Source organism: Balaenoptera acutorostrata, chromosome 5 (assembly GCF_949987535.1).
Source record: "Balaenoptera acutorostrata chromosome 5, mBalAcu1.1, whole genome shotgun sequence".
In the NCBI taxonomy this organism is placed as follows: Eukaryota; Metazoa; Chordata; class Mammalia; order Artiodactyla; family Balaenopteridae; genus Balaenoptera; species Balaenoptera acutorostrata.
Window position 1 is genome coordinate 130,768,467 of NC_080068.1, and position 20,824 is coordinate 130,789,290.

The 20,824-nt window shown below is 41.2% G+C and overlaps 1 protein-coding gene and 1 long non-coding RNA gene across 10 annotated transcripts in view; one reads left to right on the forward strand and one right to left on the reverse strand.

The window, feature by feature from the left end:
• Positions 1–10,968, forward strand: part of JADE1 (jade family PHD finger 1) — a 198,574-nt gene extending 187,606 nt beyond the window's left edge. For all 9 annotated transcript variants that reach the window (XM_057547482.1, XM_057547484.1, XM_057547487.1 and 6 more), the window contains 2 exons: positions 3,495–3,612; positions 7,098–10,968. In XM_057547482.1, coding sequence (XP_057403465.1) covers positions 3,495–3,612; positions 7,098–8,008 — 1,029 coding nt within the window. In that variant the 3' untranslated portion in view covers positions 8,009–10,968. The remainder of the gene's footprint in view (positions 1–3,494; positions 3,613–7,097) is intronic.
• Positions 10,969–11,856: 888 nt separating this feature from the next.
• Positions 11,857–14,820, reverse strand: LOC103006937 (uncharacterized). Its single transcript, XR_450168.2, has 3 exons — positions 13,831–14,820; positions 12,765–12,909; positions 11,857–12,385 (listed from the first exon to the last, which is right to left on the reverse strand). It is a non-coding gene; the product is annotated as an uncharacterized LOC103006937 (long non-coding RNA).
• Positions 14,821–20,824: the final 6,004 nt, after the last annotated feature.

The following is a 20,824-nucleotide window of genomic DNA, read 5'->3' on the forward strand; positions in this document are numbered from 1 at the left end:
GAGTCTAAGAGATTTGAGGGCATTTAGCGTCAGTTTAAAACGGGCTTATTACAATGAAAAATGTGTTTTCCAGAATTTTCCACGAGGCCTGCGATGGTGGAGGCTTTAAAAAGTGGAAATCTTGGCCGCCATGCCCCAGAATGCACAGTTATTTGTAACTATAAACAAGAGGTGTATTAGGCCAAAGACTCATCAGGGCAGGGGTGACAATAAGAATAAATCATAAGTCTGTTTCTCAAGTAACTTAAAGTCCTGCCCAGTTCACACAACAGCATTTCGTAGCAGGTTAACATGTGGGACTGTGGTCAAGGCATGTGGTCACTTCAGAACTGACAAGTGAGCAGCCTTCATTAGAGAGGCAGACAACTCTTGGAGTGATAACGGTAGCTGCTCTTTCCCGCAGGTGTACACCGTGGGGCATTTTGCACACCCGGGTTCCAGTTCTGGATCAGAAAGTTAGATGACAGGAATGGACTCAGCAGGGTTTGGGAACCTGAAGACACGACTGCCGGTATATGGCGGGTACCATGCCAAGTCCCCAGGGCTGCCACTTCACTCTGGGGGGATTCCTTCCCCCCAAACATTGTCTTCTAAGGGATGCAATAAACACGAGTTCAGCAAATGAGTGCTTGCTCAGATAAAAAACATGCTACCTCTGCACTCCCGGCTGGGGCGTCGAAAGGGGCCAGGTCCCGGGGGACCATTTTACTCAACATTTGGTGGAATGGTCACCTCTTGACAGTCTGACAGCGGCTACAGTTGTCCCTGAACAAGAGGCATGTTAAGCTTTATTTAGTGTTGCAAGCAATGTTTGGGATTCAGGAAAACTTGAGATCATTATTGAGTTCCTGAGGGCAGTGGTTCTCAGCATGTGGTCCTCAACCAGCAGCAACATGACCTGCAGAGTTTTGGATCCCACCTCTGACTCCAGAAACGGTGGGGTTGGAGGCCAGCATTCTGTGTTTTAGGGCCCCTACGTGTTTGTTTGGGAACCACTGCTTTTGGGGAAAGCCTGACTCTTGGGTTTAACATGGTATGAGGGTGCAGCCGAGAGCTGGTTGTTTTGCGTACCACCTCGCTGGCAATTGGGAGAAGATGAAGCGGGGTTGGGGGGGAGGTTAGGTCTGGCCGTCTAGCAGTGTACAGGAAGGGCCAAGCAGGGTGTGTGTTGAGGACAGAGCCTCAGTTCAGCTCTACATACAGGGGCTGCTTATGGAAGTTGCCCTTTGGGGTGTTCTGTGCATGAGAGAGGTAAGGTTTGGGGCACTCACTATACTAATGTGGTCAGCCGGCCTGGTTTATTCAGGGGCTGATTTGCTCCAATTGAAAACCCCGACCTTTGCTTCCTGGGGTCACAGTTAGATGTCTCTTATCAGAAATCATGGGGAATGGAAGTGGGATTTTCCCACCTAACAGCCAGGGTGGAAATCTTTCCTGGGGGAAGTGGTTGAAGACACCAAAATTAAATTTGAGTAATATACAAAGTTCAGGTTCTCTGGCTCTGCTCTTTCCATTGACAATTTTAAGTAAAAAAGATGTATCTCTGTTGTACGTCTGACTTGAACAGGAGAGTAACCTTGTCCACTCCTACGGTGTCAGACAGTTTGTTTCCATTTCCTATCTCCACAAGTTGGATTCCCTGTCGTAATGTAAAAACCGTTCTGTATGTTTTCCAGTTGTTTTGAGCCTGTGATAAGGATCTAGTTTCGGCCCCTTCCTCTTTTTGACCTTCTACTCTTAATCTCCCCTGGGTGGAACAATATTTATCAAAGAGAGTCGCCTATTAGCTACCTCCATCCCCAAACTGGTCAGAATTCTTATGAAGGACACCTACTTCCTGGCCTGGGGGTGTGTGGCTGTCAGAGAAAGAATGTGCTTTAACCAGGGTGAATGACACTGAAATAAGATTTACTTTGAGACAGGAAGAGTGATTTTATTCTCAATTCTTTAAGATAATTTTTATTTTTATCAAGAAGTGTTAGGAAGATCCTAAACAAATAGTGAATCGGTTAGGATCAAGAGAAGCCTGACTTGGTGGTCCTGCTTTAGGCCAGGAAATTACACCACTTAACAACGCGAACAATGCAAATGTGAAAGCCAGCTGACCTGTTCCTCTTAATGCCTTGTGTCCCCTTGGAAAGGAGGCTGCCTTGAACACAACTGGGGAAGAACATCTGGAATTGTTAGGGTTCTTTAGGGGTGGTGTATCTGTACATAAGCCAAAATGCAGGGCTGTGTGTGTCGCTTGTTGCCACTCTCGCTGCCAAAAGGTTAGTGACCTTCGGGGAAGGTGGCAGGAGAAGGGATTGCCCAAGCGTTAGGAGAGTGCAGTCATGCCTTTGGTGTAGGAGCTGATGGGGATACGCAGTCACTGTTTTCAGTCTTGCCACTGAGCTTACTGGGGTGGTCTTGTCCACATCTTCCTGAAGAAAGGTTTAATTGTGTTATCTGGTGTGTTGCGTTTGTGTGTCAGGCCCATGCAATCTAATCAGGTTTTACCAGTAGGTTTTAGGACTGAGAGATTTAAGGGGGTTTATTGATTAAGTCATTAAAATTTGATTCTGTATTGACTGATCACAGGTGGCTTTGAAAATGGGGAGCAAATTTAAGTGTTGATTAGTTACTACTGGTTAATGAGCATATGCATGCAGTTCCCCAGTGGTTGCACATCAGACGCAAAGTGGAGCTCCTAGGGCTGGGGTCTTCTCAGTTACTGACCAATGAATCGGGAAGAGGGCAGTATCAATTTTTCAAGTGGTGATACAGAAAGCTGGCCTTGAGAGGCTGACCTAGCAAGTCAATGGCAAAGCAAGAAGGATGTTCCCTAGGTGTTCACACGCTGTAGGAACACATTAGCGACCTGTAAGTTCCAAGGTAATTCAGAGAGTTCAGTGTCCAGTTAATGAAAGAAGTTTACTTGGATTCCTGGTGACTACTTGGCCTTCTAGTGAGAGCCCTGTGTAGGGACATTTTTTGTGAGGGGCTCCTCCCTCTTACGGCCCTTGACCCTAATGCTTATCTAGTTCCATCTTCAGAAGATGCTTGATAAAGTGCAGCAGAGGTGGCTTCTGAACTGCTCTGAAGCCTCTGACGATAGAATTCATGGGAAGAAGATACTGAGGGGTGATAAGCAGAGTCCTTTGGCAAGAGCTGGCACATTTGGACTTGGACACCGATGGGCGTCTGTCTGTCTCTTCACCAGGAGGAGCCTACGGCCAGGTGTGGTGCAGGGGCAGGACCTCCTCTTATAGCCTCTTTTGTGCTGCTACCCACCTTGAGGGGTATACGCAGAATACTTGTATACTTGTATACTTGTAGCACCCCAGAGGGAGGCTTAAAGATTACATAAAATGTTTAAAGTACATTTGGATATCAAAAGTCACTCAAGGACCTAGTAGGACAAATTTTTCTCAGGTAAAGAGAAAAAAAAACAAAACACCAAAGTCCTGTTATAATGTATTGCTTACTTAGAATCTTTATTCTCTACGTTCTAGGTTCGGAACCTCACTTACATGGTGACCCGCAGGGAAAAGATTAAACGATCTGTGTGCAAAGTCCAGGAACAGATATTCAATCTTTACACTAAGCTTTTGGAGCAAGAAAGAGTTTCAGGTATGCATTAAGCCCCGGTAGGTCAAACAATAGGGCAGGGGTTTGTAAGCCCTCTGTTAAGGGAAAAAAATGCTAGTTTCTTTAATTTTCTTTTATACTGTAGAAGAATCAAAGAAGCAAAGGCTTTCGTTGTTGAAGAAAATCTTTAGGCTTTCGAGGCACCATGGTCTAGAGGAGAGGGCTATGAATTGGGCCTCATGTATGGGTCAAATCCTATATTGTCTACTTAAAGGCTCAACACAAGCAAGTCTTAAGTTTTCTAAGTCTCCCCCGTTTCCTCACATGTAATGTGAGGATGAGATCTCCAGCTACCTCCTGGGAACTACTGTGAGACTCGAAAGAGTAACTTACATATTGCAAAGCACTTGATAAATGTAAAGTATCATGGGGATACCTAAAAAGATTTATAATTATCTAGCCTTTGGATCTACCTGTAACATATGGTAAATATATCCTAAGACTGTGTACTAAAGGCACATATCCATGTTTAGACAACATTCACAGTGGATTATTTTGGTGTAGTTGGAATTTTGAATACTTTTGAGATTCAGCACAACGTATTTATTTAGTGCTGCCTATTTTGCTTTGCTCTGGAAAAGAGAAAAAGAAAACTAAGACAGGGACTTCCCCCCTCCCGCTCCGGAGAACACTTCAGTGACTTTGAGATCAAGTGCATAGGAGGGCAAGTTGTTTAACCTCTCTGGGACTCTGTTGGTCTGTAAGAGGTTCGGTCCAGAATCCTGCCCTCTGAAGTGCTTTTCAGCACTAACATTCTGTGATCAGAAGCCCCAGAAAGCAGGCGTTATAAGGATTTCAGAGGAGGAGGAGGGAGTCTGTTGAGTGTGGATCAGGCAGGACCATGACCCACGAGCAGGCAGGTCTTAGGGGACCTCGTGTCTGCTGCCCTTTGAAGTTACAGCAGCAATGTCTGCACTGCTTGCCTTTTGTACAGTCAACCGGCTTACTCTTCCCTTCTGCTTTTGTGGCTTTTCGTCTCTGTAGATTAGGACACACGGATACAACAAAGAAGTTGTTATAACCTATGATGTTGAAATGCAAATTCTGGGTTTACCTAAAACTAACTGGATATGTGCGACTAGAGGCAAACTGGTCAGCCGAACAAAGAGAAAAAAACCTTGGGGAGTTTTAAATGATATTCTTCAAGTGTGTTACATTGTTTTGATAGCATTAACGTATTAATAATATTATCCTAGGTAATTTCCTTCCCAAGAGTACATATTTCCCATATATATCAAGTGTATATCGTCAGCTAGACTTTATAGAGTTTAGTTGTCAGACTTTTAAAATAAATTTTTCTGAGTTAGGGTATCACAAGTACAAGCAGCTTGACTCGGATTCTTTAAGGTGAACTTCTGTCTCTTCATTAATTATTCCTACTTGAATGCAAATAAAATAGGGGACCTGTTTTCTCCCTTGCCCGTGTGTCCTTGTGTAAACAGCAGCCCCCCGCCCAAGGCTGTCTGGTGCGGATCACCCAGCCTCCAGCTGCAGAGGCCGAGCTGCTGTTGCCCAGGATCATTCATGCAGGTTGTGTCTGTGGAGCTTTGCCAGTGGAGGGCTTTCTGTGACTCTTGTTAAAAGTCCTTATGTAATGAGTGATTACCTATGAAGATAAGCTGTAAAGAACGTTTTCATCTGATTTCACTTGAGTCGTTTTTCATGGTTATTGCAGGCAGTTGTTTTTTTTTTTTTTTCCCTTGTATTTCGTGGCTGAGGTTTTTTGGTAAGCGGTTGAGCTTCTTAACAAGGTTAGGAAGTGTTTTGTGTAACAGCTGTAATGCAGATCTACGTTCAGAAGTCCTACTGCTGTTTCAGAACAGGAAAAGGGGTCCTCCCCACCCTCTGAGGAATGACCCATACTAGGTATGACGGGTTGGAAGCAATGGTAATCTTCCTGTGAACTGCCCCAGGGAATGAAGTGGAAACCCCTTAGGACGCCTTTTTTCTTCCTCCAGTTTCAGACTTTCAGTTGTGTCATTCGTGCCTCACACTGATCTACCTTGTAAGAGAGATGAGTCCGAGTGAGGCAGAGATGGCCCTGACTTACATGTGCCACTAGGGTCCATGGTTTAAACTGTCCCATGGTCCCGAGAATGGGCAGGGCCCTTCTGCTGGGTGAGTGTGCTCAGTGGAGACAATACTTATGGGAGTCAGAGGCTCTTCAGAGACATGGATCCCAAGTCAAGAGAGAAATCAGAGCTCGGAAGATGTCAGCCCCTCTTACCTTCCTATTTTCCCACAGTAGGTGACCGAATAAAAGAAATAGACGTGTGGCGTGAAGGTTGACCCTGAGTTTGATTATTGAGAAAGCAGGCATTTCTAAACCAGCAGATTGTAAAACGCCCTCCCCTACGGTCATGATAATTTTACGTTTAGAGTTGCTAGCTCTGTTCTGTTTACGTGCAGTGTCCGTTTCCGCTCGGCAGTTAAGCTCTCACACGGGCTCCTGCCTGCTACTCTGGGGTGGAACCTTGTTTTCCGGGTGGTTCATAACAACTCAGAAACATGAGAACTGCTCTTTGTAGATGCCCTGGAGGCTCTTGCAGGAACGTGGTCCTTCTGATGAACTCTAGTATGTTATGAGTTCACCCTGTATTTTTCAAACTGAGGGTTACAATTTATTACCGGGTTGTGAGATGAATTTAGCAGGTCATCACTAGCATTAACACAAGTGAAACAGAATAGAAACTGTCAGAGTGCCTATCAATCAGGCGATGAAGGCTAATATGATTGCATGAAAAAGTGAGCTTTTACTGGGTTACATTGTGAAATTTAGTTCTTACTGTGATTTGCCTCAGAAATGTTTGAAAAACACCAGTTTAACTTATCCTTGTGTTGGATGGCAATTCAGTTTAATTCCACAAATGGGTTTTACATATGAGAGTAAACAGATGTACTCTGTGTCAAGAATGATTTCAAACACCTTCCTTTATTCATTTCACAATTGACGTGTATTTATCCTCATCATAGCCATGTAGCCCTGTGAGGGTGTAGATAATTTGGAGAAAGAACCTTAAGAGCCCCAGTCCCCGCCCCGTGGCTGTGGTGCCCACCCCCGCCCCCGTCTGTAGGCGTGGCAGGTGGCAGCTCTTGGCAGGCGCTGCTCTGAGACCGGGTGGAAGCAGTGCTTGCTTCACCGCAGACGGATTCCGCAGTGAATCCCATCTGAAAATCAGATCAGTTATTTTGTTTGACGGAAAATGTATTCCTTGAAAAGACATTGTTTCATGAAAAAGTACATGAACTTAAGCTGTTTTAGAAAATAGAGCATATTGAGTATTCAGATTCTCACGGCAGGTAATACCTTTACTATAAAAACCAAACTTTTACAGACTGGGTGGCTGTATGTTTTACTGTCGGGTGGGAAGTCTGCATTAGTAGGCCCTGCTAAGGGTCTAGAATTTTATTATGCTGGATTTGCTTCTGCTGTAATTTTTTCTTTATCTGTGGTTTTATGTTCATAGGTGTGCCTTCTTCTTCCTGCTCCTCCTCTTCACTGGAAAACATGCTTCTGTTTAACAGTCCTTCTGTGGGCCCCGACGCCCCCCAGATAGAGGACCTGAGGTGGCACTCTGCATTCTTCAGGAAGCAAATGGGCACTTCCTTGGTTCACGCGATGAAAAAGCCCCACAAGCGAGATCCATTGCAGTGTAGTGCTGGGAGTGAAGGCAAAACCCTGCTAAAGCAGCCAGACCTGTGCAGTAGAAGGGAGGGGATGGTGGTCCCAGAGAGCTTTTTGAGTTTTGAAAAGACCTTTGCAGAAGCACGTCTCATATCAGCACAACAGAAAAATGGTGTGGTGATGCCAGACCACGGGAACAGAAGAGACCACCGTTTTCATTGTGATCTCGGTAAAGGAGACTTGAAGGACAGACCTTTCAAACAGAGTCACAAGCCTCTCAGGTCCACAGACGTGTCCCAGAGGCATGTGGACAACACAAGAGCTGCCACCTCCCCTGGAGTGGGGCAGGCAGCACCCGGCACGAGGAAGGAGATGGTGCCCAAGTGCAACGGCTCCCTAATCAAAGTAAACTATAACCAGACTGCAGTCAAAGTGCCTACAACACCTGCTAGCCCAGTGAAAAACTGGGGAGGATTCCGGATTCCAAAGAAGGGGGAACGGCAGCAGCAGGGAGAGGCCCGTGAGGGGCCCTGCCGCCAGCACTCAGACTACCCCTATTTGGGCTTAGGCCGAGTGCCAGCCAAGGAGAGGGCAAAAAGCAAGTTGCAATCTGACCATGAGAATGACGGGTACGTCCCTGATGTAGAAATGAGTGACTCAGAGAGCGAGGCATCGGAAAAGAAATGTATGCATGCCAGCAGCACTATCAACAGGAGGACAGACATTATCAGGAGAAGCATTTTGGCCTCTTGATGAAACAGAGACGGCTTGGGAGCACCACGGGCTTGTCATCGAGCAGGCGAGAGTTCGGACACGGGGGACGAGCAGAAACCCATCACTCCTGAGCTACACAAACAAACACATTTACTTGCAATTCAGATTGAATTTTTTTTTTCAGAGTCATTTATAAATCATTGTTGTGAGAAGTGTGTTATTTGCAACTTGTGGAGGCAACACAAGAGTTAGATTGTAACCGTAAGACACTGCTAAGACTAGAGGCTGAATGAAACACTAAAATAAGGATGGATGAAACAAGTTTCTAAAGAGGGCAAGGCTTTTAAATAAGCCTCATGAGTTTTTATTGCCCTCTGTATTCTTCCCAAAGCACAAACTCTTGGTTACCTGAATATACAGAATCAGATATGGTTCTTGAGAAATGCTCACGTACCATTTAATAGCCCATAAAACTTATTTTCTAGGACTGTGGTGGATCTTGAAATCGCATTTATACTTTGGCCCACAAGGCTGTTTTTGTTGCATTATAGTATACGGGCAGTAGCTCTGAAGCTTCAGTAACTCTAGGGAGTTCATGTGTAAATATAGCAGATGAGGGAAGAGGAAGTTTAAAAGTCATTACTGGAAGATCTGAAGGGACAGGGTAGAGCTGCTGGAGCTTGGAGATTTAGGGTAAATGTAAGCAAGGTCCTGCTGCCGGAAGCCCTTGAATGTGTTGTGGACATAGGGCTGGTGGAGAGTGAAGCCATTACAAAGTTCCATCTATGAGAAAGGGCAGTTGAGGTCCCGTCTTTACCAGTCCTCTTGACCTTTCTCTTCCCTAACCACTGCCTTTTGGGCCAGCTTGGAATTTCGCTGGCCATTGGCAAAAACTGGCCATGATCTGGCTTCCAAGAATACAATGGCTACTCAAGTTCAAGTGCTGAACTTCCAAACTCTGGTGACTCATATTTCCCAGAGCCGACCACTAGTGCATATGTTGGGGAATCCGGCCTTCCAACATGAACGGATTCCTTTTAAAAAAAAAAAAAAAAAAGGAAAAAAAAAAGCAAAATAGGTTATATTTTAAAAAAAAATAGAAAGGCAATAAGTTGCGATAACCTCTTACCACATTGATTGACCAAGGTTATACAGGAAAGAGATTGAAGTGTAATAGGTTTTCTGGAGTCAGAGTTCTAAGCTCTAGTTCGTAACTTGGACTTTCTAATTGCAAACGGCAATAACTAGGAAGTTATCAGCAATAACAAAGTTAGCATTAAATTTCAGTACAATGTTCTGTTCTTGCACTCACTGCAGTGCATTATGTATTAAGACAGTGGGTAGTGTTAAGGTCCTGTTAATTTTTTTTGGAATTCAATGTAGTTGTGAATCAAACTTAAGGAAAGTTTAAGTAGCAATGAGATTTAGAATTATGGGCACTTGGAACAAGCCCAACTTCCCCTAAATTATCCTTTAGTTTGTTAATATCAGTATCCAGATTCCTGATTCATTTATACATTTGTTTCCATGTGGCAGGGACATTCTGATACTTAATGAGTAATGCTTTGAGTTCTGTAGTTACCTTTCAAGTCTTCCAGATGATTGTCAACAAGGAAAAAGGCTTATTGAATTCCATCTTGCTATGCAAGTTTTATCAGATGATCAAATAGTAGATCTGATACATCCCCATTGTATGTATGACATTTTCAAACCAAGTCTTAACTTTTCGAATACATTTTAGTAGCTAATTCAGGGGAGGGGAAAGAATGACCCAGGTTTTTAGATTGACTATTTTTGAGCTATGGGGCTCATTTTTCAAAGACTGTTGTCCAGATAAACTGTTGCTACAGATACTAGAAGTTTCTTATGAATCCAAGTTGTACATTAACTTGGCATAATTTAAAAATCTTTTTTTTTTTTTTTTTCTGCATATGAGCAAAAAACCTTTTGCTGGATACAGGAGAAGGTGGACTCGATTTACAGTTATCTTTTGACTACAGCAACAGCTCTGGGTGAGAGTAGAATATATAGAGGGATAATTTGTCAAGCCATAGAAAGAAAATCTAAATTCTAGTAAGTGTATGACCTCTCACCATTATAAGAGGTACCAGATTCATTTGCACTATTAGGAATGCTAGTTTTGTGCAAAAATAATGCCTTACCTGTTTTTTCCCCACATTTAGGTTGAAAAGCTTTCAAACGTTCCAAGTTATGCTGAACCAAAAACAAAACAAAACAAAACAAACAAAAAAACCCCACACAAGAACAAAACACCCAAAAACAAAAAGCCCACACTGTTAATTCCTGCTCTGAAATGCAAATGGTACAGAGCTCGGTTTCTCTGACAGTGTAATGGCAGCTCTGTGAGTGAGTGAGTTTCATGTCCTGCCGGGAACTCTGTACGAGGCGGCATGAGCTGCAGCCAGCAAAACCTGCCCACTTGCCCTCTGAGTATGGAACCATTTGCTCTTCTTCTCTCCTTCTCCTTTTTTTTTTTTTTTTTTAAAGCTTTATCTTTCCTTGTGCATCCTGACCAAGAAATATCTTTGATTATGATCAATGATGTATTATGTCAAAATGTAGGCTAGTTAAACTTTTGTAAAGTTGCCTGGAATGTCATTTGTTAGGTTATAAACACAAAATCTAAATTGAAGGGTTATATGTGTTGTGTACAGATCTTAATTATTTTGAAATGGACAAACTTGTCATTACATTTGTAACCTTGTACAGAGGATTTTTCACTATGTGCCTAGCTTGGTGTCCATTCAGCTAAAGTTGAAAAAAAAAAGGTGCATGAAGAGTTAAAAATCAGAATTAAACAAAGTATATGTAGAGATGACTATTTTATATGACATGGCCCAATCCTGTATTTATTTCTACCCCCTTTTTGAAAGTATTTATAAAACTAGTTGAGGACAGCTGTATTTTTTTGTTGAACTATTTAGTAGAATTTGTGCCTTTTTGTCTGTATGTGAATAAATGCTGTACATTTTGCAATACATTTGAGAGTGTCTTGAAATCTGGTTTTGCTAAATATTTAGATGTATATGACTTAGCTGCATACGTGTGTGACGTCTCACATGACGGTACACGTCGACAGTCTCACAGATCAGGAATGCGCACTGCAGGGAACGGGACAAGACTGTGTAAGAGCACAGGTTCACTAGGCTGCTTTCTGGCTCAGCTTTGATGGTGAGACACTGACATATGATAATGGTTTGATTTTAGGGTTCCCCACCTGGAGTTCTTTCCAGAATACAGTTTTAGATCTGAAAACAACCAGTTGAAGCAACTTACACATTAGGGTTGGAGACACCTGGGTTTAAAGGCTGAAGTACAGTTCACCAGCCGTGTGACCTTTGCCAAGTCACCTAACCTTTATAAGCCTCAATTTTCCCTTCTGTGAAAAGACAGTGACATCCTACTATCTTCCTGGGGTTGCTGTGATATTTAAAGCAAGCTCATAGAGCATCTCATATAAAGCATGTAGTAGGCATTTGGTAAATGTTTGGCTATTATTTTTATGATTAGGAACAAGACACTGACTTCTTCAACATAATGTTGACTGATAAGCCTTCTGAGGCAAAAAAACGTTATTTCTGAATGACAGGGAGACTGTGTTTATAAGCCTCTTAAAAAATAATTTTCAAAGGGCAGTTTCATTAAATGCATTCTTTTGATCACAGAATTCTGGAACATTAGGGCAAAGAAGAGGTATCTCTATTCTACAAAGAAGACATGCCCAAGATCATCGCATTAGGCATTGGCGGGACTGGGGAAGGCCCTAGTTCTAATTTCTAGTTTGGTGTTCTCCCTGCCTGAAAGAGGCTTTACTCAACCACTACATGCAGGCATTAGCATATAATGAAATGCATCTTTGTGTTGGGAACAGCAAAAGCCGGGAGGGTTACATAGTCTCATGTAGATTACAATGTACAGGAGTCATAACAGGGTAGTGGTACAGTCCCTAACTTACAATTTTTGTAAATATCTGGCCAGTTTTTTTAAACATGAATTGTTCATACATTTGGCTGAAAGCTTGTTTATTTCTCCTTGTTCCTCCTTAGTGACTATTTACTTCCACGTAGCTTGCTCTGAGTAAGACCCCAGAGAGAAATAACTGTGATTCTTCCTACAAGGTCTAAAGTTGAGTAACCAAGATAGTTCTCTAGGGAAATGAAGTCCCCAGGAGCCAGAGGCAGGGCCTATTGCCGGCAACTCTGCAACATGTGATGGGAAACGTGGTACCAGGGACTCGTGTATGTGCTTTTAGCCAGATCACTTAGAAAATGGTTTCTACCTTTGAAACGTTCGCCATCTGCAGCAAACTTCGCAGTTAACTTCAAGGTTGAAATCTTCCATATGATTTCCCTTCAGTGCTCAGAACTGCATTAGATGATGTGCTCCAGACTTTGACTGAAAAAGAGGGTAAAAGCAAATCTGTTATCTCCTTCCTTGACTCTGACCATTCCCTATGCTGCTAAGTTTGATGTTGCTGCAATCCAGCTTTTCCTGAGTGCTGGTGGACTGCTTGTTGGGCATTTCCTCTTTGATGTATGCAGGTACTTGAGATTTTGGAACTCATCCTTTTCTATATCCTGCCTTAAGAGAATGCCATCCAAGCCTGGAACCTGTTCTTATTTCTTCAACTCCTGTAGCCAAATGGTGATCTAGGTCTATGTAGTATATGTAATACCTCTTCAGCATCTTTTGCTTCTCTTAATCCCACTACCGCTTGCCAGATAGTGTTCAAGCCTCATCATTTCTTGCCTGGATTACTGCAGCAGCCTCTTACCTGGTTTCCTCGATTCAAGTCTTGCTGAAATTAATCACTCCTCCCAGTTTGCTGCAGTCTTGCCAGCGCTATCTCCATAGTGATAACTTCCACAATAAAAACTGACTTTGTTATTCCACATGCTCGTCAGAGAACCTCCAGGCTTCTGTAGATGATTACAAAAGGCTTATCAAATGGCAAAAGCACTGCTTGGTATTTTATGCATATTAATTTGTTTAAACCTCACAGCATGTGAGGAAGGCACTATTATCTATCTGCAGATGAGGAAACGGAGGCACAGAAATTAAGTAATTTGCTCAAGGTCAGTAGGTGGTAGAGCTGGGCGTCAATCCTAGCCAGGCTGCAGCTAAGCCCCCTGGGCTCTACTGCCTCTTAGAATATAAAAAGAGTTCACATAAAGTAGTTGATGTGTTTTTGAGTATATGGAGGAGTATACGTGTGAACTTTTAGTTCAATGAATTTCTGTAAAGTAAAGCTAATTATCTTGGTTTAAAATATTATGTTAATGTACTGCTTGAATGACTATGAACATAACCTAATGGGTAATGAGCAATATTGTTGGCTTGTAGTCAGTTAGTTCCTGCCTTCTTCTAGGGAGAATGGAATTAGTTAATTTAGTGTCCTATACATTTATGTAACACACACATGCACACACGTATTTACAGATATAAAATATATGCCTATGATAAAAAAATAGCACTGCTATCAAGAACTCAAAGAATTATTTTCTCTATATCCTGACATGTTACTTGGAAAGTTAAAGAGAATTATTTAAAATCACATTGTTTCTTGACGATGAATCTGCAGTTAGGACTAATGTCTTAAAACTTTGATGCTATGCAAAACCTTCAATTCAGTATTTTTGTGATATAAAGTATAATAAATCTGGTTAGCTTTTATAAATAAGTCAAGCAAATTAAATAGCAAAGATAAAAGAAAAAAAATGCATACCATCATTCCTAATGTATCACTAAAGTATCCTGATATTCTCACTACTACTTGGCTTATATATGGCTGAGTTCTAAATAGTACATTTATAATTATGGGTTAATTATGGTTAGTTTACCTATTAATCTGGCTGATGGCTTAATTTCCGGATTCTCATCAGTGTGAGACCATTTCTTCATGAAGCAAATCTTTTTCTCTGGTGTTTCCCTCCTCCATGTAGCAGCCTCAAAGGTGCCTTCCTTCTTTGCTTGCTCATTTTGGCTCTGCTCCAGCTTTACAGTTTGAATCATTTGAGCTTCTCTTTTTCATATCAAATGCTTGTGGTCATATCTTTGCCTCAAAGAGTCCCAAATACTCAAAGTAAGTAAATACTTTTCAAATACCTTGCTTTAAAATACCATGCTTATTTCGACACAGGAAAATCATATAATATAGTATCAACCACTTCATAATTGCTAAACACAATTTAACATATTTATTATTTTTTGGTAGACATTTGGTAAATTTTTTTCGGTGAAATTGTCACCACCTATTAAAGAAATCTGTCAGTATTTTTTTTGGATCTGTCTCCTAAAGCAAAGGAAATAAAACCAGAAATAAACAAATAGGACCTAATTAAACTTAAAAGCTTTTGCATAGCAAAGGAAACCATAAACAAAATGAAAAGACAACCTACTGAATGGGAGAAAATATTTGCAAATGATATGGCTGATAAGGGGTTAATATCCAAAATATATAAACAGTTCATATAACTCAACATCAAAAAAAAAAACCTGATTAAAAAATGGGCAGCAGACCTGAATAGACATTTTTCCAAAGAGGAAATGCAGACGGCCAGCAGGCACAGGAAAAGATGTTCAACACTACTAATCATCAGGGAAGTGCAAATCAAAACCACAATGATGTATCACCTCACACCTGTCAGAATGGCCATCATAAAAAGAACACAAATAACAAATGTTGGCAAGGATGTGGTTGGTGGGAATGTAAATTCCATACTGTGGAAAACAGTTTGGATGGTCCTTAAAAAACTAAAAATAGAGCTACCATATGATGCTGCAATTCCACTCCTGGGCATATAACTGGAAAAGACGAAAACTCTAATTCAAAAAGACACATGCACCCTCAGTGTTCACAGCAGCATTATTTACAACAGGCAGGACATGGAAGCAACCTGTGTCCATCAACAGATGAATGGATAAAGGATATATATATATATATATAGATACACACACACACACATCTATGTATGTGTATATATACACACATATACATACAATGGAATACTATTCAGCCATGAAAAAGAAAGAAATTTTGCCATTTGCAACAACATGAATAGACTTGGAGGGTATTATGCCAAGTAAAATAAGTCAGACAGAGAAAGACAAATACTGTATGATATCAGTTATATATGGAATCTAAAAAATACAACACACTGGTGAATATAACAAAGAAGAAGACTTACCTATATAGAGAATAAACTAATGGTTACCAGTGGGGAGAGGGAAGGGAAGAGGGGCAATGTAGTGGTAGAAGATTAGGAGGTACAAACTATTACGTATAAAATAGGCTGCAAGGATATATCGTACAACATGGGGAATATAGCCAATATTTTATAACTTATAACCTTTAAACATTGTGAACCACTATATGGTACACTTGTAACATAATGCTGCACATCAACTGTACTTCAATTGAAAAAAAAGAAAGCTTTATAAGGCAATCAAAAAAAAAAAAAGTAAAGAACTCTGGAAACTTTTAAAGGAGGTAACCCACTAATTTATATAACTTCCTTTGCTTAGATCTATATTTTTCACTAAAGTTACTTGACTTTTTAGGTTATGGCCAATTTCTTTTCAAGGTTTGAAAAAATACCCAAATCCCACTAGATATGAAGATGCTTTTCTTAGGAAGTTTTCTATAATTTGCATATAATTTGATAACCAAAAGGGCTTTTTGGGTTAGAGTCAGAGTCAGAAAAGGCAAAGAAAGACTCGGTCACAGCTCCGACTCCTTATAATAAGGCTGATGAATGAAAAAGTGAACGCAGAATTTTTCAAAACCTATTTTGTATCTGTATTTTCTATCAAGAACACGAATCCTTGAACTGAAAAGGAAAGAATGGACACTAGTAAGAGTTACCTGAAGTCTAGGATGAAGCACTTGTTTGAGTACCGAGCTGTTTACAGTGAGTTCGAGCCTCGTGACGCAGAGGAATTAAACCCCGGGGCCCCCATAATTCCCGTTGGGCTTTGAATGCAGTCACTTTATCTGCCAACTTGAACACAGTTGCCGTTCTCCCTTGAAGTGACAGATTGAGTTTGTTGAGCAGGTTGAATATGCCACACAAGTAAGCAAGTTTTGCGACCCATTCTGTGTCACTGAAATGTGCTGCCAGTGGTGACTGTTTTTCTAAAAGAAATCTTTGAAGTGGTTCTTGTAACTCAAAAGCTCTGGCCAGTGATCTACTTTTAGAAAGCCATCTCACTTCTGTGTATAAGAGAAGACGTGTGAACACTGGGATTTTTGACATGTTTCAAACATTAGCAGAGATTTTGAAAGAGACTAAGCCAGGGCCTTCTTTCTCCCAGCTGGTGCATGATCACCTATCTCAGCTTTCAAAAGACTTTGAGCATTACTTCCCAACCACAAAAGACCCCTGAACTGGGAAGGAATGGATCTGCTACCCATCTGTGAATAAGCCTGGTGAATCAACTTTGTCCGTGCTAGAAGAGGATCAACTGCTTGAGATCACAAATGACGGTGGCCTTAAAAGTATGTTTGAGACAACTTCAAATCTCCGTATATTCTGCATTAAAGTCAAGGCAGAATATCCTGAGATTGCCACCAAAGCACTGAAAAGCCTGCTTCCATTTCCAACATCCTATCTTTGTGAAGCAGGGTCTTCTGCAGTGACAGCGACCAAAACGAGATCACAGAGCAGACTGGACATAAGCAACACACTTCGGTGTCACTGTCTCCCATCCGTCCCAGATGGGACCATCTAGTTGCAGGAAAACAAGCTCAGGGCTCCCACTGATTCTGCATTATGGTGAATTGTATAATTATTTCATTATATATTACAATGCAATAATAATAGAAGTAAAGTACACAATAAATGTAAAAAACAAACAAAAAAACCCCGGGGGCACTCAGAGAACCTGTAGAGGCGACTGCTCAGTCACTGTCAGCAAATGGGGGAGGTGTCAAAAGCACGAATTCCGCAGACTCTTAAGGATGCAGTGTTGGCAGAAGGGATCTGGTGTTGGAGAGACCTGGTTTGAAAGCCTGCAGTGCTACTTTCCATCTATGTGACCCTGGGCCAGGTGTTTAACTTTTATGACACCCTATATCTTCGGAAAAGGAATGGCAACACCTACCTAGCAGGGTTGTTGGATTATACAAGATAATAAATGCAAAATGCTAGCACAATGCTTGTATAAGGTAGGTGCTCAATAAATAGACATTATTAATACAGATCGGCATGGTTATTGTAGATCCAGCGGAAGATTCTCCAGTGGATCCAATGGATTCTTTTGGTTATTTGCAGAAACATGACTGTAGCTACTCTCATTCTCCCTTATCCCCTAGAGCACGGTTCACATGAAAGGAAATCCTAGTCTCGTATTTTTAATCTTCACAGATCTAAGTGCCAACAGATTTCCTCATACATCATATTATGATCTGATGGCTTTCTTCTTCTTTGAAAAAAGGATAAAAATCGTGACCGAGAGTTTCCATGATGCCATACTAAAGGACTGAAAGGGTTTTAAATAAACGTAAAAGGAACAAGCAGTGATTACTAGGAAGCTACATGGATTTACTAAGAAGAAACCCATCTAACTTGTCTTCTCAGACAGGATTACTAGATTAGGTCTGGGAAGTATGACAGTTGCAGCATAAATGAACTTTCCTAGGCAGAAGCCTAGGTCTTTCTTGATGTTTTTATGATAGTGTAGAAGCAGCAATATGGGCTAGATTAAAAACAGGTTGACTGACCATGCCTCATGGGTCCTGATTATAACCTGTCATGGGAGGTGGTGGTTGGTATGCTCGAAGAGACTGACTGTACTCAGATCTGTCAAGTTCTCATTTTTTCAGTGATTTTCATGAAAATATGGGTGGCATGTTTATCAAAGCTGTAGATGGAATTCACTGTAAATAAAAAATTGTCATGGATGCAAGAAATATAGCAGTAAAACAAAATTAGACACAGTTCCTATGCTTATAGGTAACAAACTGGATGACAGAATTAGGAGGTCAAACGACTTCAGCACGCTCTAATAATATAATGAAAAGCGATAAATGACCAGTCCAGCTTCTGCGGCAAAGATCTGGCTTAGCAACAAAACCTTTAGAAAAAACTTAAGATTTCAGTCAACAGTATGCTCAATATCTGTCCAACAGTGTGATTCAACTTCCAAAAAAACTTACATGATTTTAAGCTGAATTAATGGATGGAGTAGACTCCAGACCAGTAATTCTCATTTTTCTGTCATCCTAAATACTAATGAGAAATTATATGAACATTTTCCTGAATCACTAACTCAGTAACTGTCAAAGCAGGCTTCCGTAAGAGAATATGTCACTCTTCTTGGGGTGAGGGAAAGGGGAAGGGTATGTACTGTGAAGCCACAGTTCCCTGGAGATTCTAATAAGCTGTCCCCCCCTCTCCCCCCCTTGGGCAGGTATCACTTACCCTCTCCCCACCATTCCCAGTCATGATCCAGAACAAGGGAATTAATAGTTTATACCCTGAAAATAATGTTTGGCTCTGGGCATAAGACTGAGGCATCCCAAGCATACCTGGTGTAAAGTAAGGTGCTCGTAAATAGCTATTGAAAGAGTGAAAGAAGATATATATGTTTTCAGAGACCAGTGACTGGCTGGTGCAAGGACTCAAAACCAAGCCCTCTGAGGAAATGGAGATGCTTACTAAGTACAGGGAGAGCATGATAATTATTTTTAAAAGGCTGAAGATCTGCCATGTGGAAGATGGTTTAGACTAACTCTGTTGTACAAGGCAGAACGGAGGGAGGAGACACATTTCAGTTCAGTATCAGCAAGAACTTTCTAGTGGTCAAGGCTGTTGCAAAGTGGATTGGGCCACCTCGAGGGAGAGCGAGCTGCCTACCCCGCCCCAGTGAACTTCAACAGCTGTGCACAGTAACACTGGTAATTTGTTACTAAAAATAAAGGAGTGAGCTACAAGAACATGTACTTAAAAAGGAAGAAACTAGAGCAGGTTCAAAGTTATCTCTATAATGTTTTTCTCCTTTGCTTACATTCCAAAATACTTTTTGAGCGGAAGAAATAAGTGTAGGGTTAGAGCTAGTGCATTGGGAGTGTCTACGGGCATGTGGGGCACGTGTGAATTTTTGTGGTGAACCTTGGGCTACAAGGCCACTTACTTAGTGTAGATTTCTTTCTTGGTGGTTGGGTGGGTGCCAGTGTTGTAAAAAATTACTTTAAAAATGCCTTTCCACCCTATGATTTTTGTTATCTAAGTATATACATATTTACTTAGTTCTTCCTTACGTAAATACTAAGAACATTAATATTGTCAAAAAAGCTACACATTTTTTAAGCTTTAACAGCTGGTAGTGAGGACTCCTCTTGGCGGTCCAGTTAAGATTGCGTGCTTCGGGGCTTCCCCGGTGGCGCAGTGGTTGAGAATCTGCCTGCCACTGCAGGGGACACGGGTTCGAGCCCTGGTCCGGGAAGATCCCACGTGCCACGGAGCAACTAAGCCCGTGCGTCACAAATACTGAAGCCAGTGCACCTAGAGCCCGCGAGCCACAACTACTGAGCCCGTGCACCTAGAGCCCGTGCTCTGCAACAAGAGAAGCCACCGCAATGAGAAGCCCGCGCACCGCAACAAAGAGTAGCCCCCGCTCGCCGCAACTAGAGAAAGCCCGCGCGCAGCAACAAAGACCCAATGCAGCCAAAAATAAGTAAATACAATAAATAAATTAAAAAAAAAAAAAAGATTCCGTGCTTCCACTGCAGGGGGCACAGGTTCGATCCCTGGTTGGGGAATTAGGATCCTGAATGCTGTGCAGCACACCCAAAAAAAATTAAGGAAAAAAAAAAGTTGGTAGGGGACAGATTTCATAGGCAACACTGGGGTGTTGCAGTGTCTGTCTCCTCTCTGTATACATATCTATATGTATACATACATTTTAAAGTAAGCTAAAAAAATTAGTCATTATTTCTGATTAAGAGGTTTACAAAAAAAAGCTTATTACAGATTTATTTTGGAAAAATTGATAAAACACATTATGGCTAAAGAACAGAATTTATAATAAAATGTTTAAAAGTGTATTTTCGCTCTTCCTTGGTTTGTCTGAGTTGGCTTGGCAGACTGTGCAGCTATGAAATATTCATATTTGCTGAATAAACGAATGACTGAATTGTTACTAATGTTCTCCCATAGTTCTCACACCAGAGGAGAAATTAGAAGATTGTTGGCTGTCCCAATTTGCATATTTGTATACAAAGTGAAGAAGAGGTAATCATATCTCTTTTCTTCCTCAGGGAGACACGATAAAGAAACACAAATAAATAAAATGAACTAGCTATGTTACTCCCAATTTCAGATTTATATCATTTCTTTTCTCCCTTTCCTATTCATTTCCCCTGTCTCCTAAAATAAAGCTCACAGAGTAAATGATACTTACTGTCTGTGTAAATGAAGTTAAGACTGACCAATATGAGGAATGTCAAAAACACTACTACATTTTTACATTAGAAATCATTAGCTAACAAACTTTTCTGGAAGAAAAATAACCATACACGTTCAGTTCTGTTGCTAATAGCTGAAGTCTCTTCAAATTGAACAGAGGTCAGAAGGGCCTATTATCGGCATTTTAGCAGCTTATCCTTTTCTTGTAGAATATCTAAGTATTCAAGAAAGATAGCCAACTGGAGGGGGGAGGTTATTAGTATTAAAATGTAAAGAGTAGGTACCTTTGGCCAAAGTTTGGAGAAAGTGCTTATGTTGAAAGATTTTACCTTAAAGAAATAAGTCTGGAAAGTTAGATTTTCTTTTTAAAACAGGATAATAATACTTATATTTCATTTGTCTACAATGTTAGTTTCTGAAGTGCTTT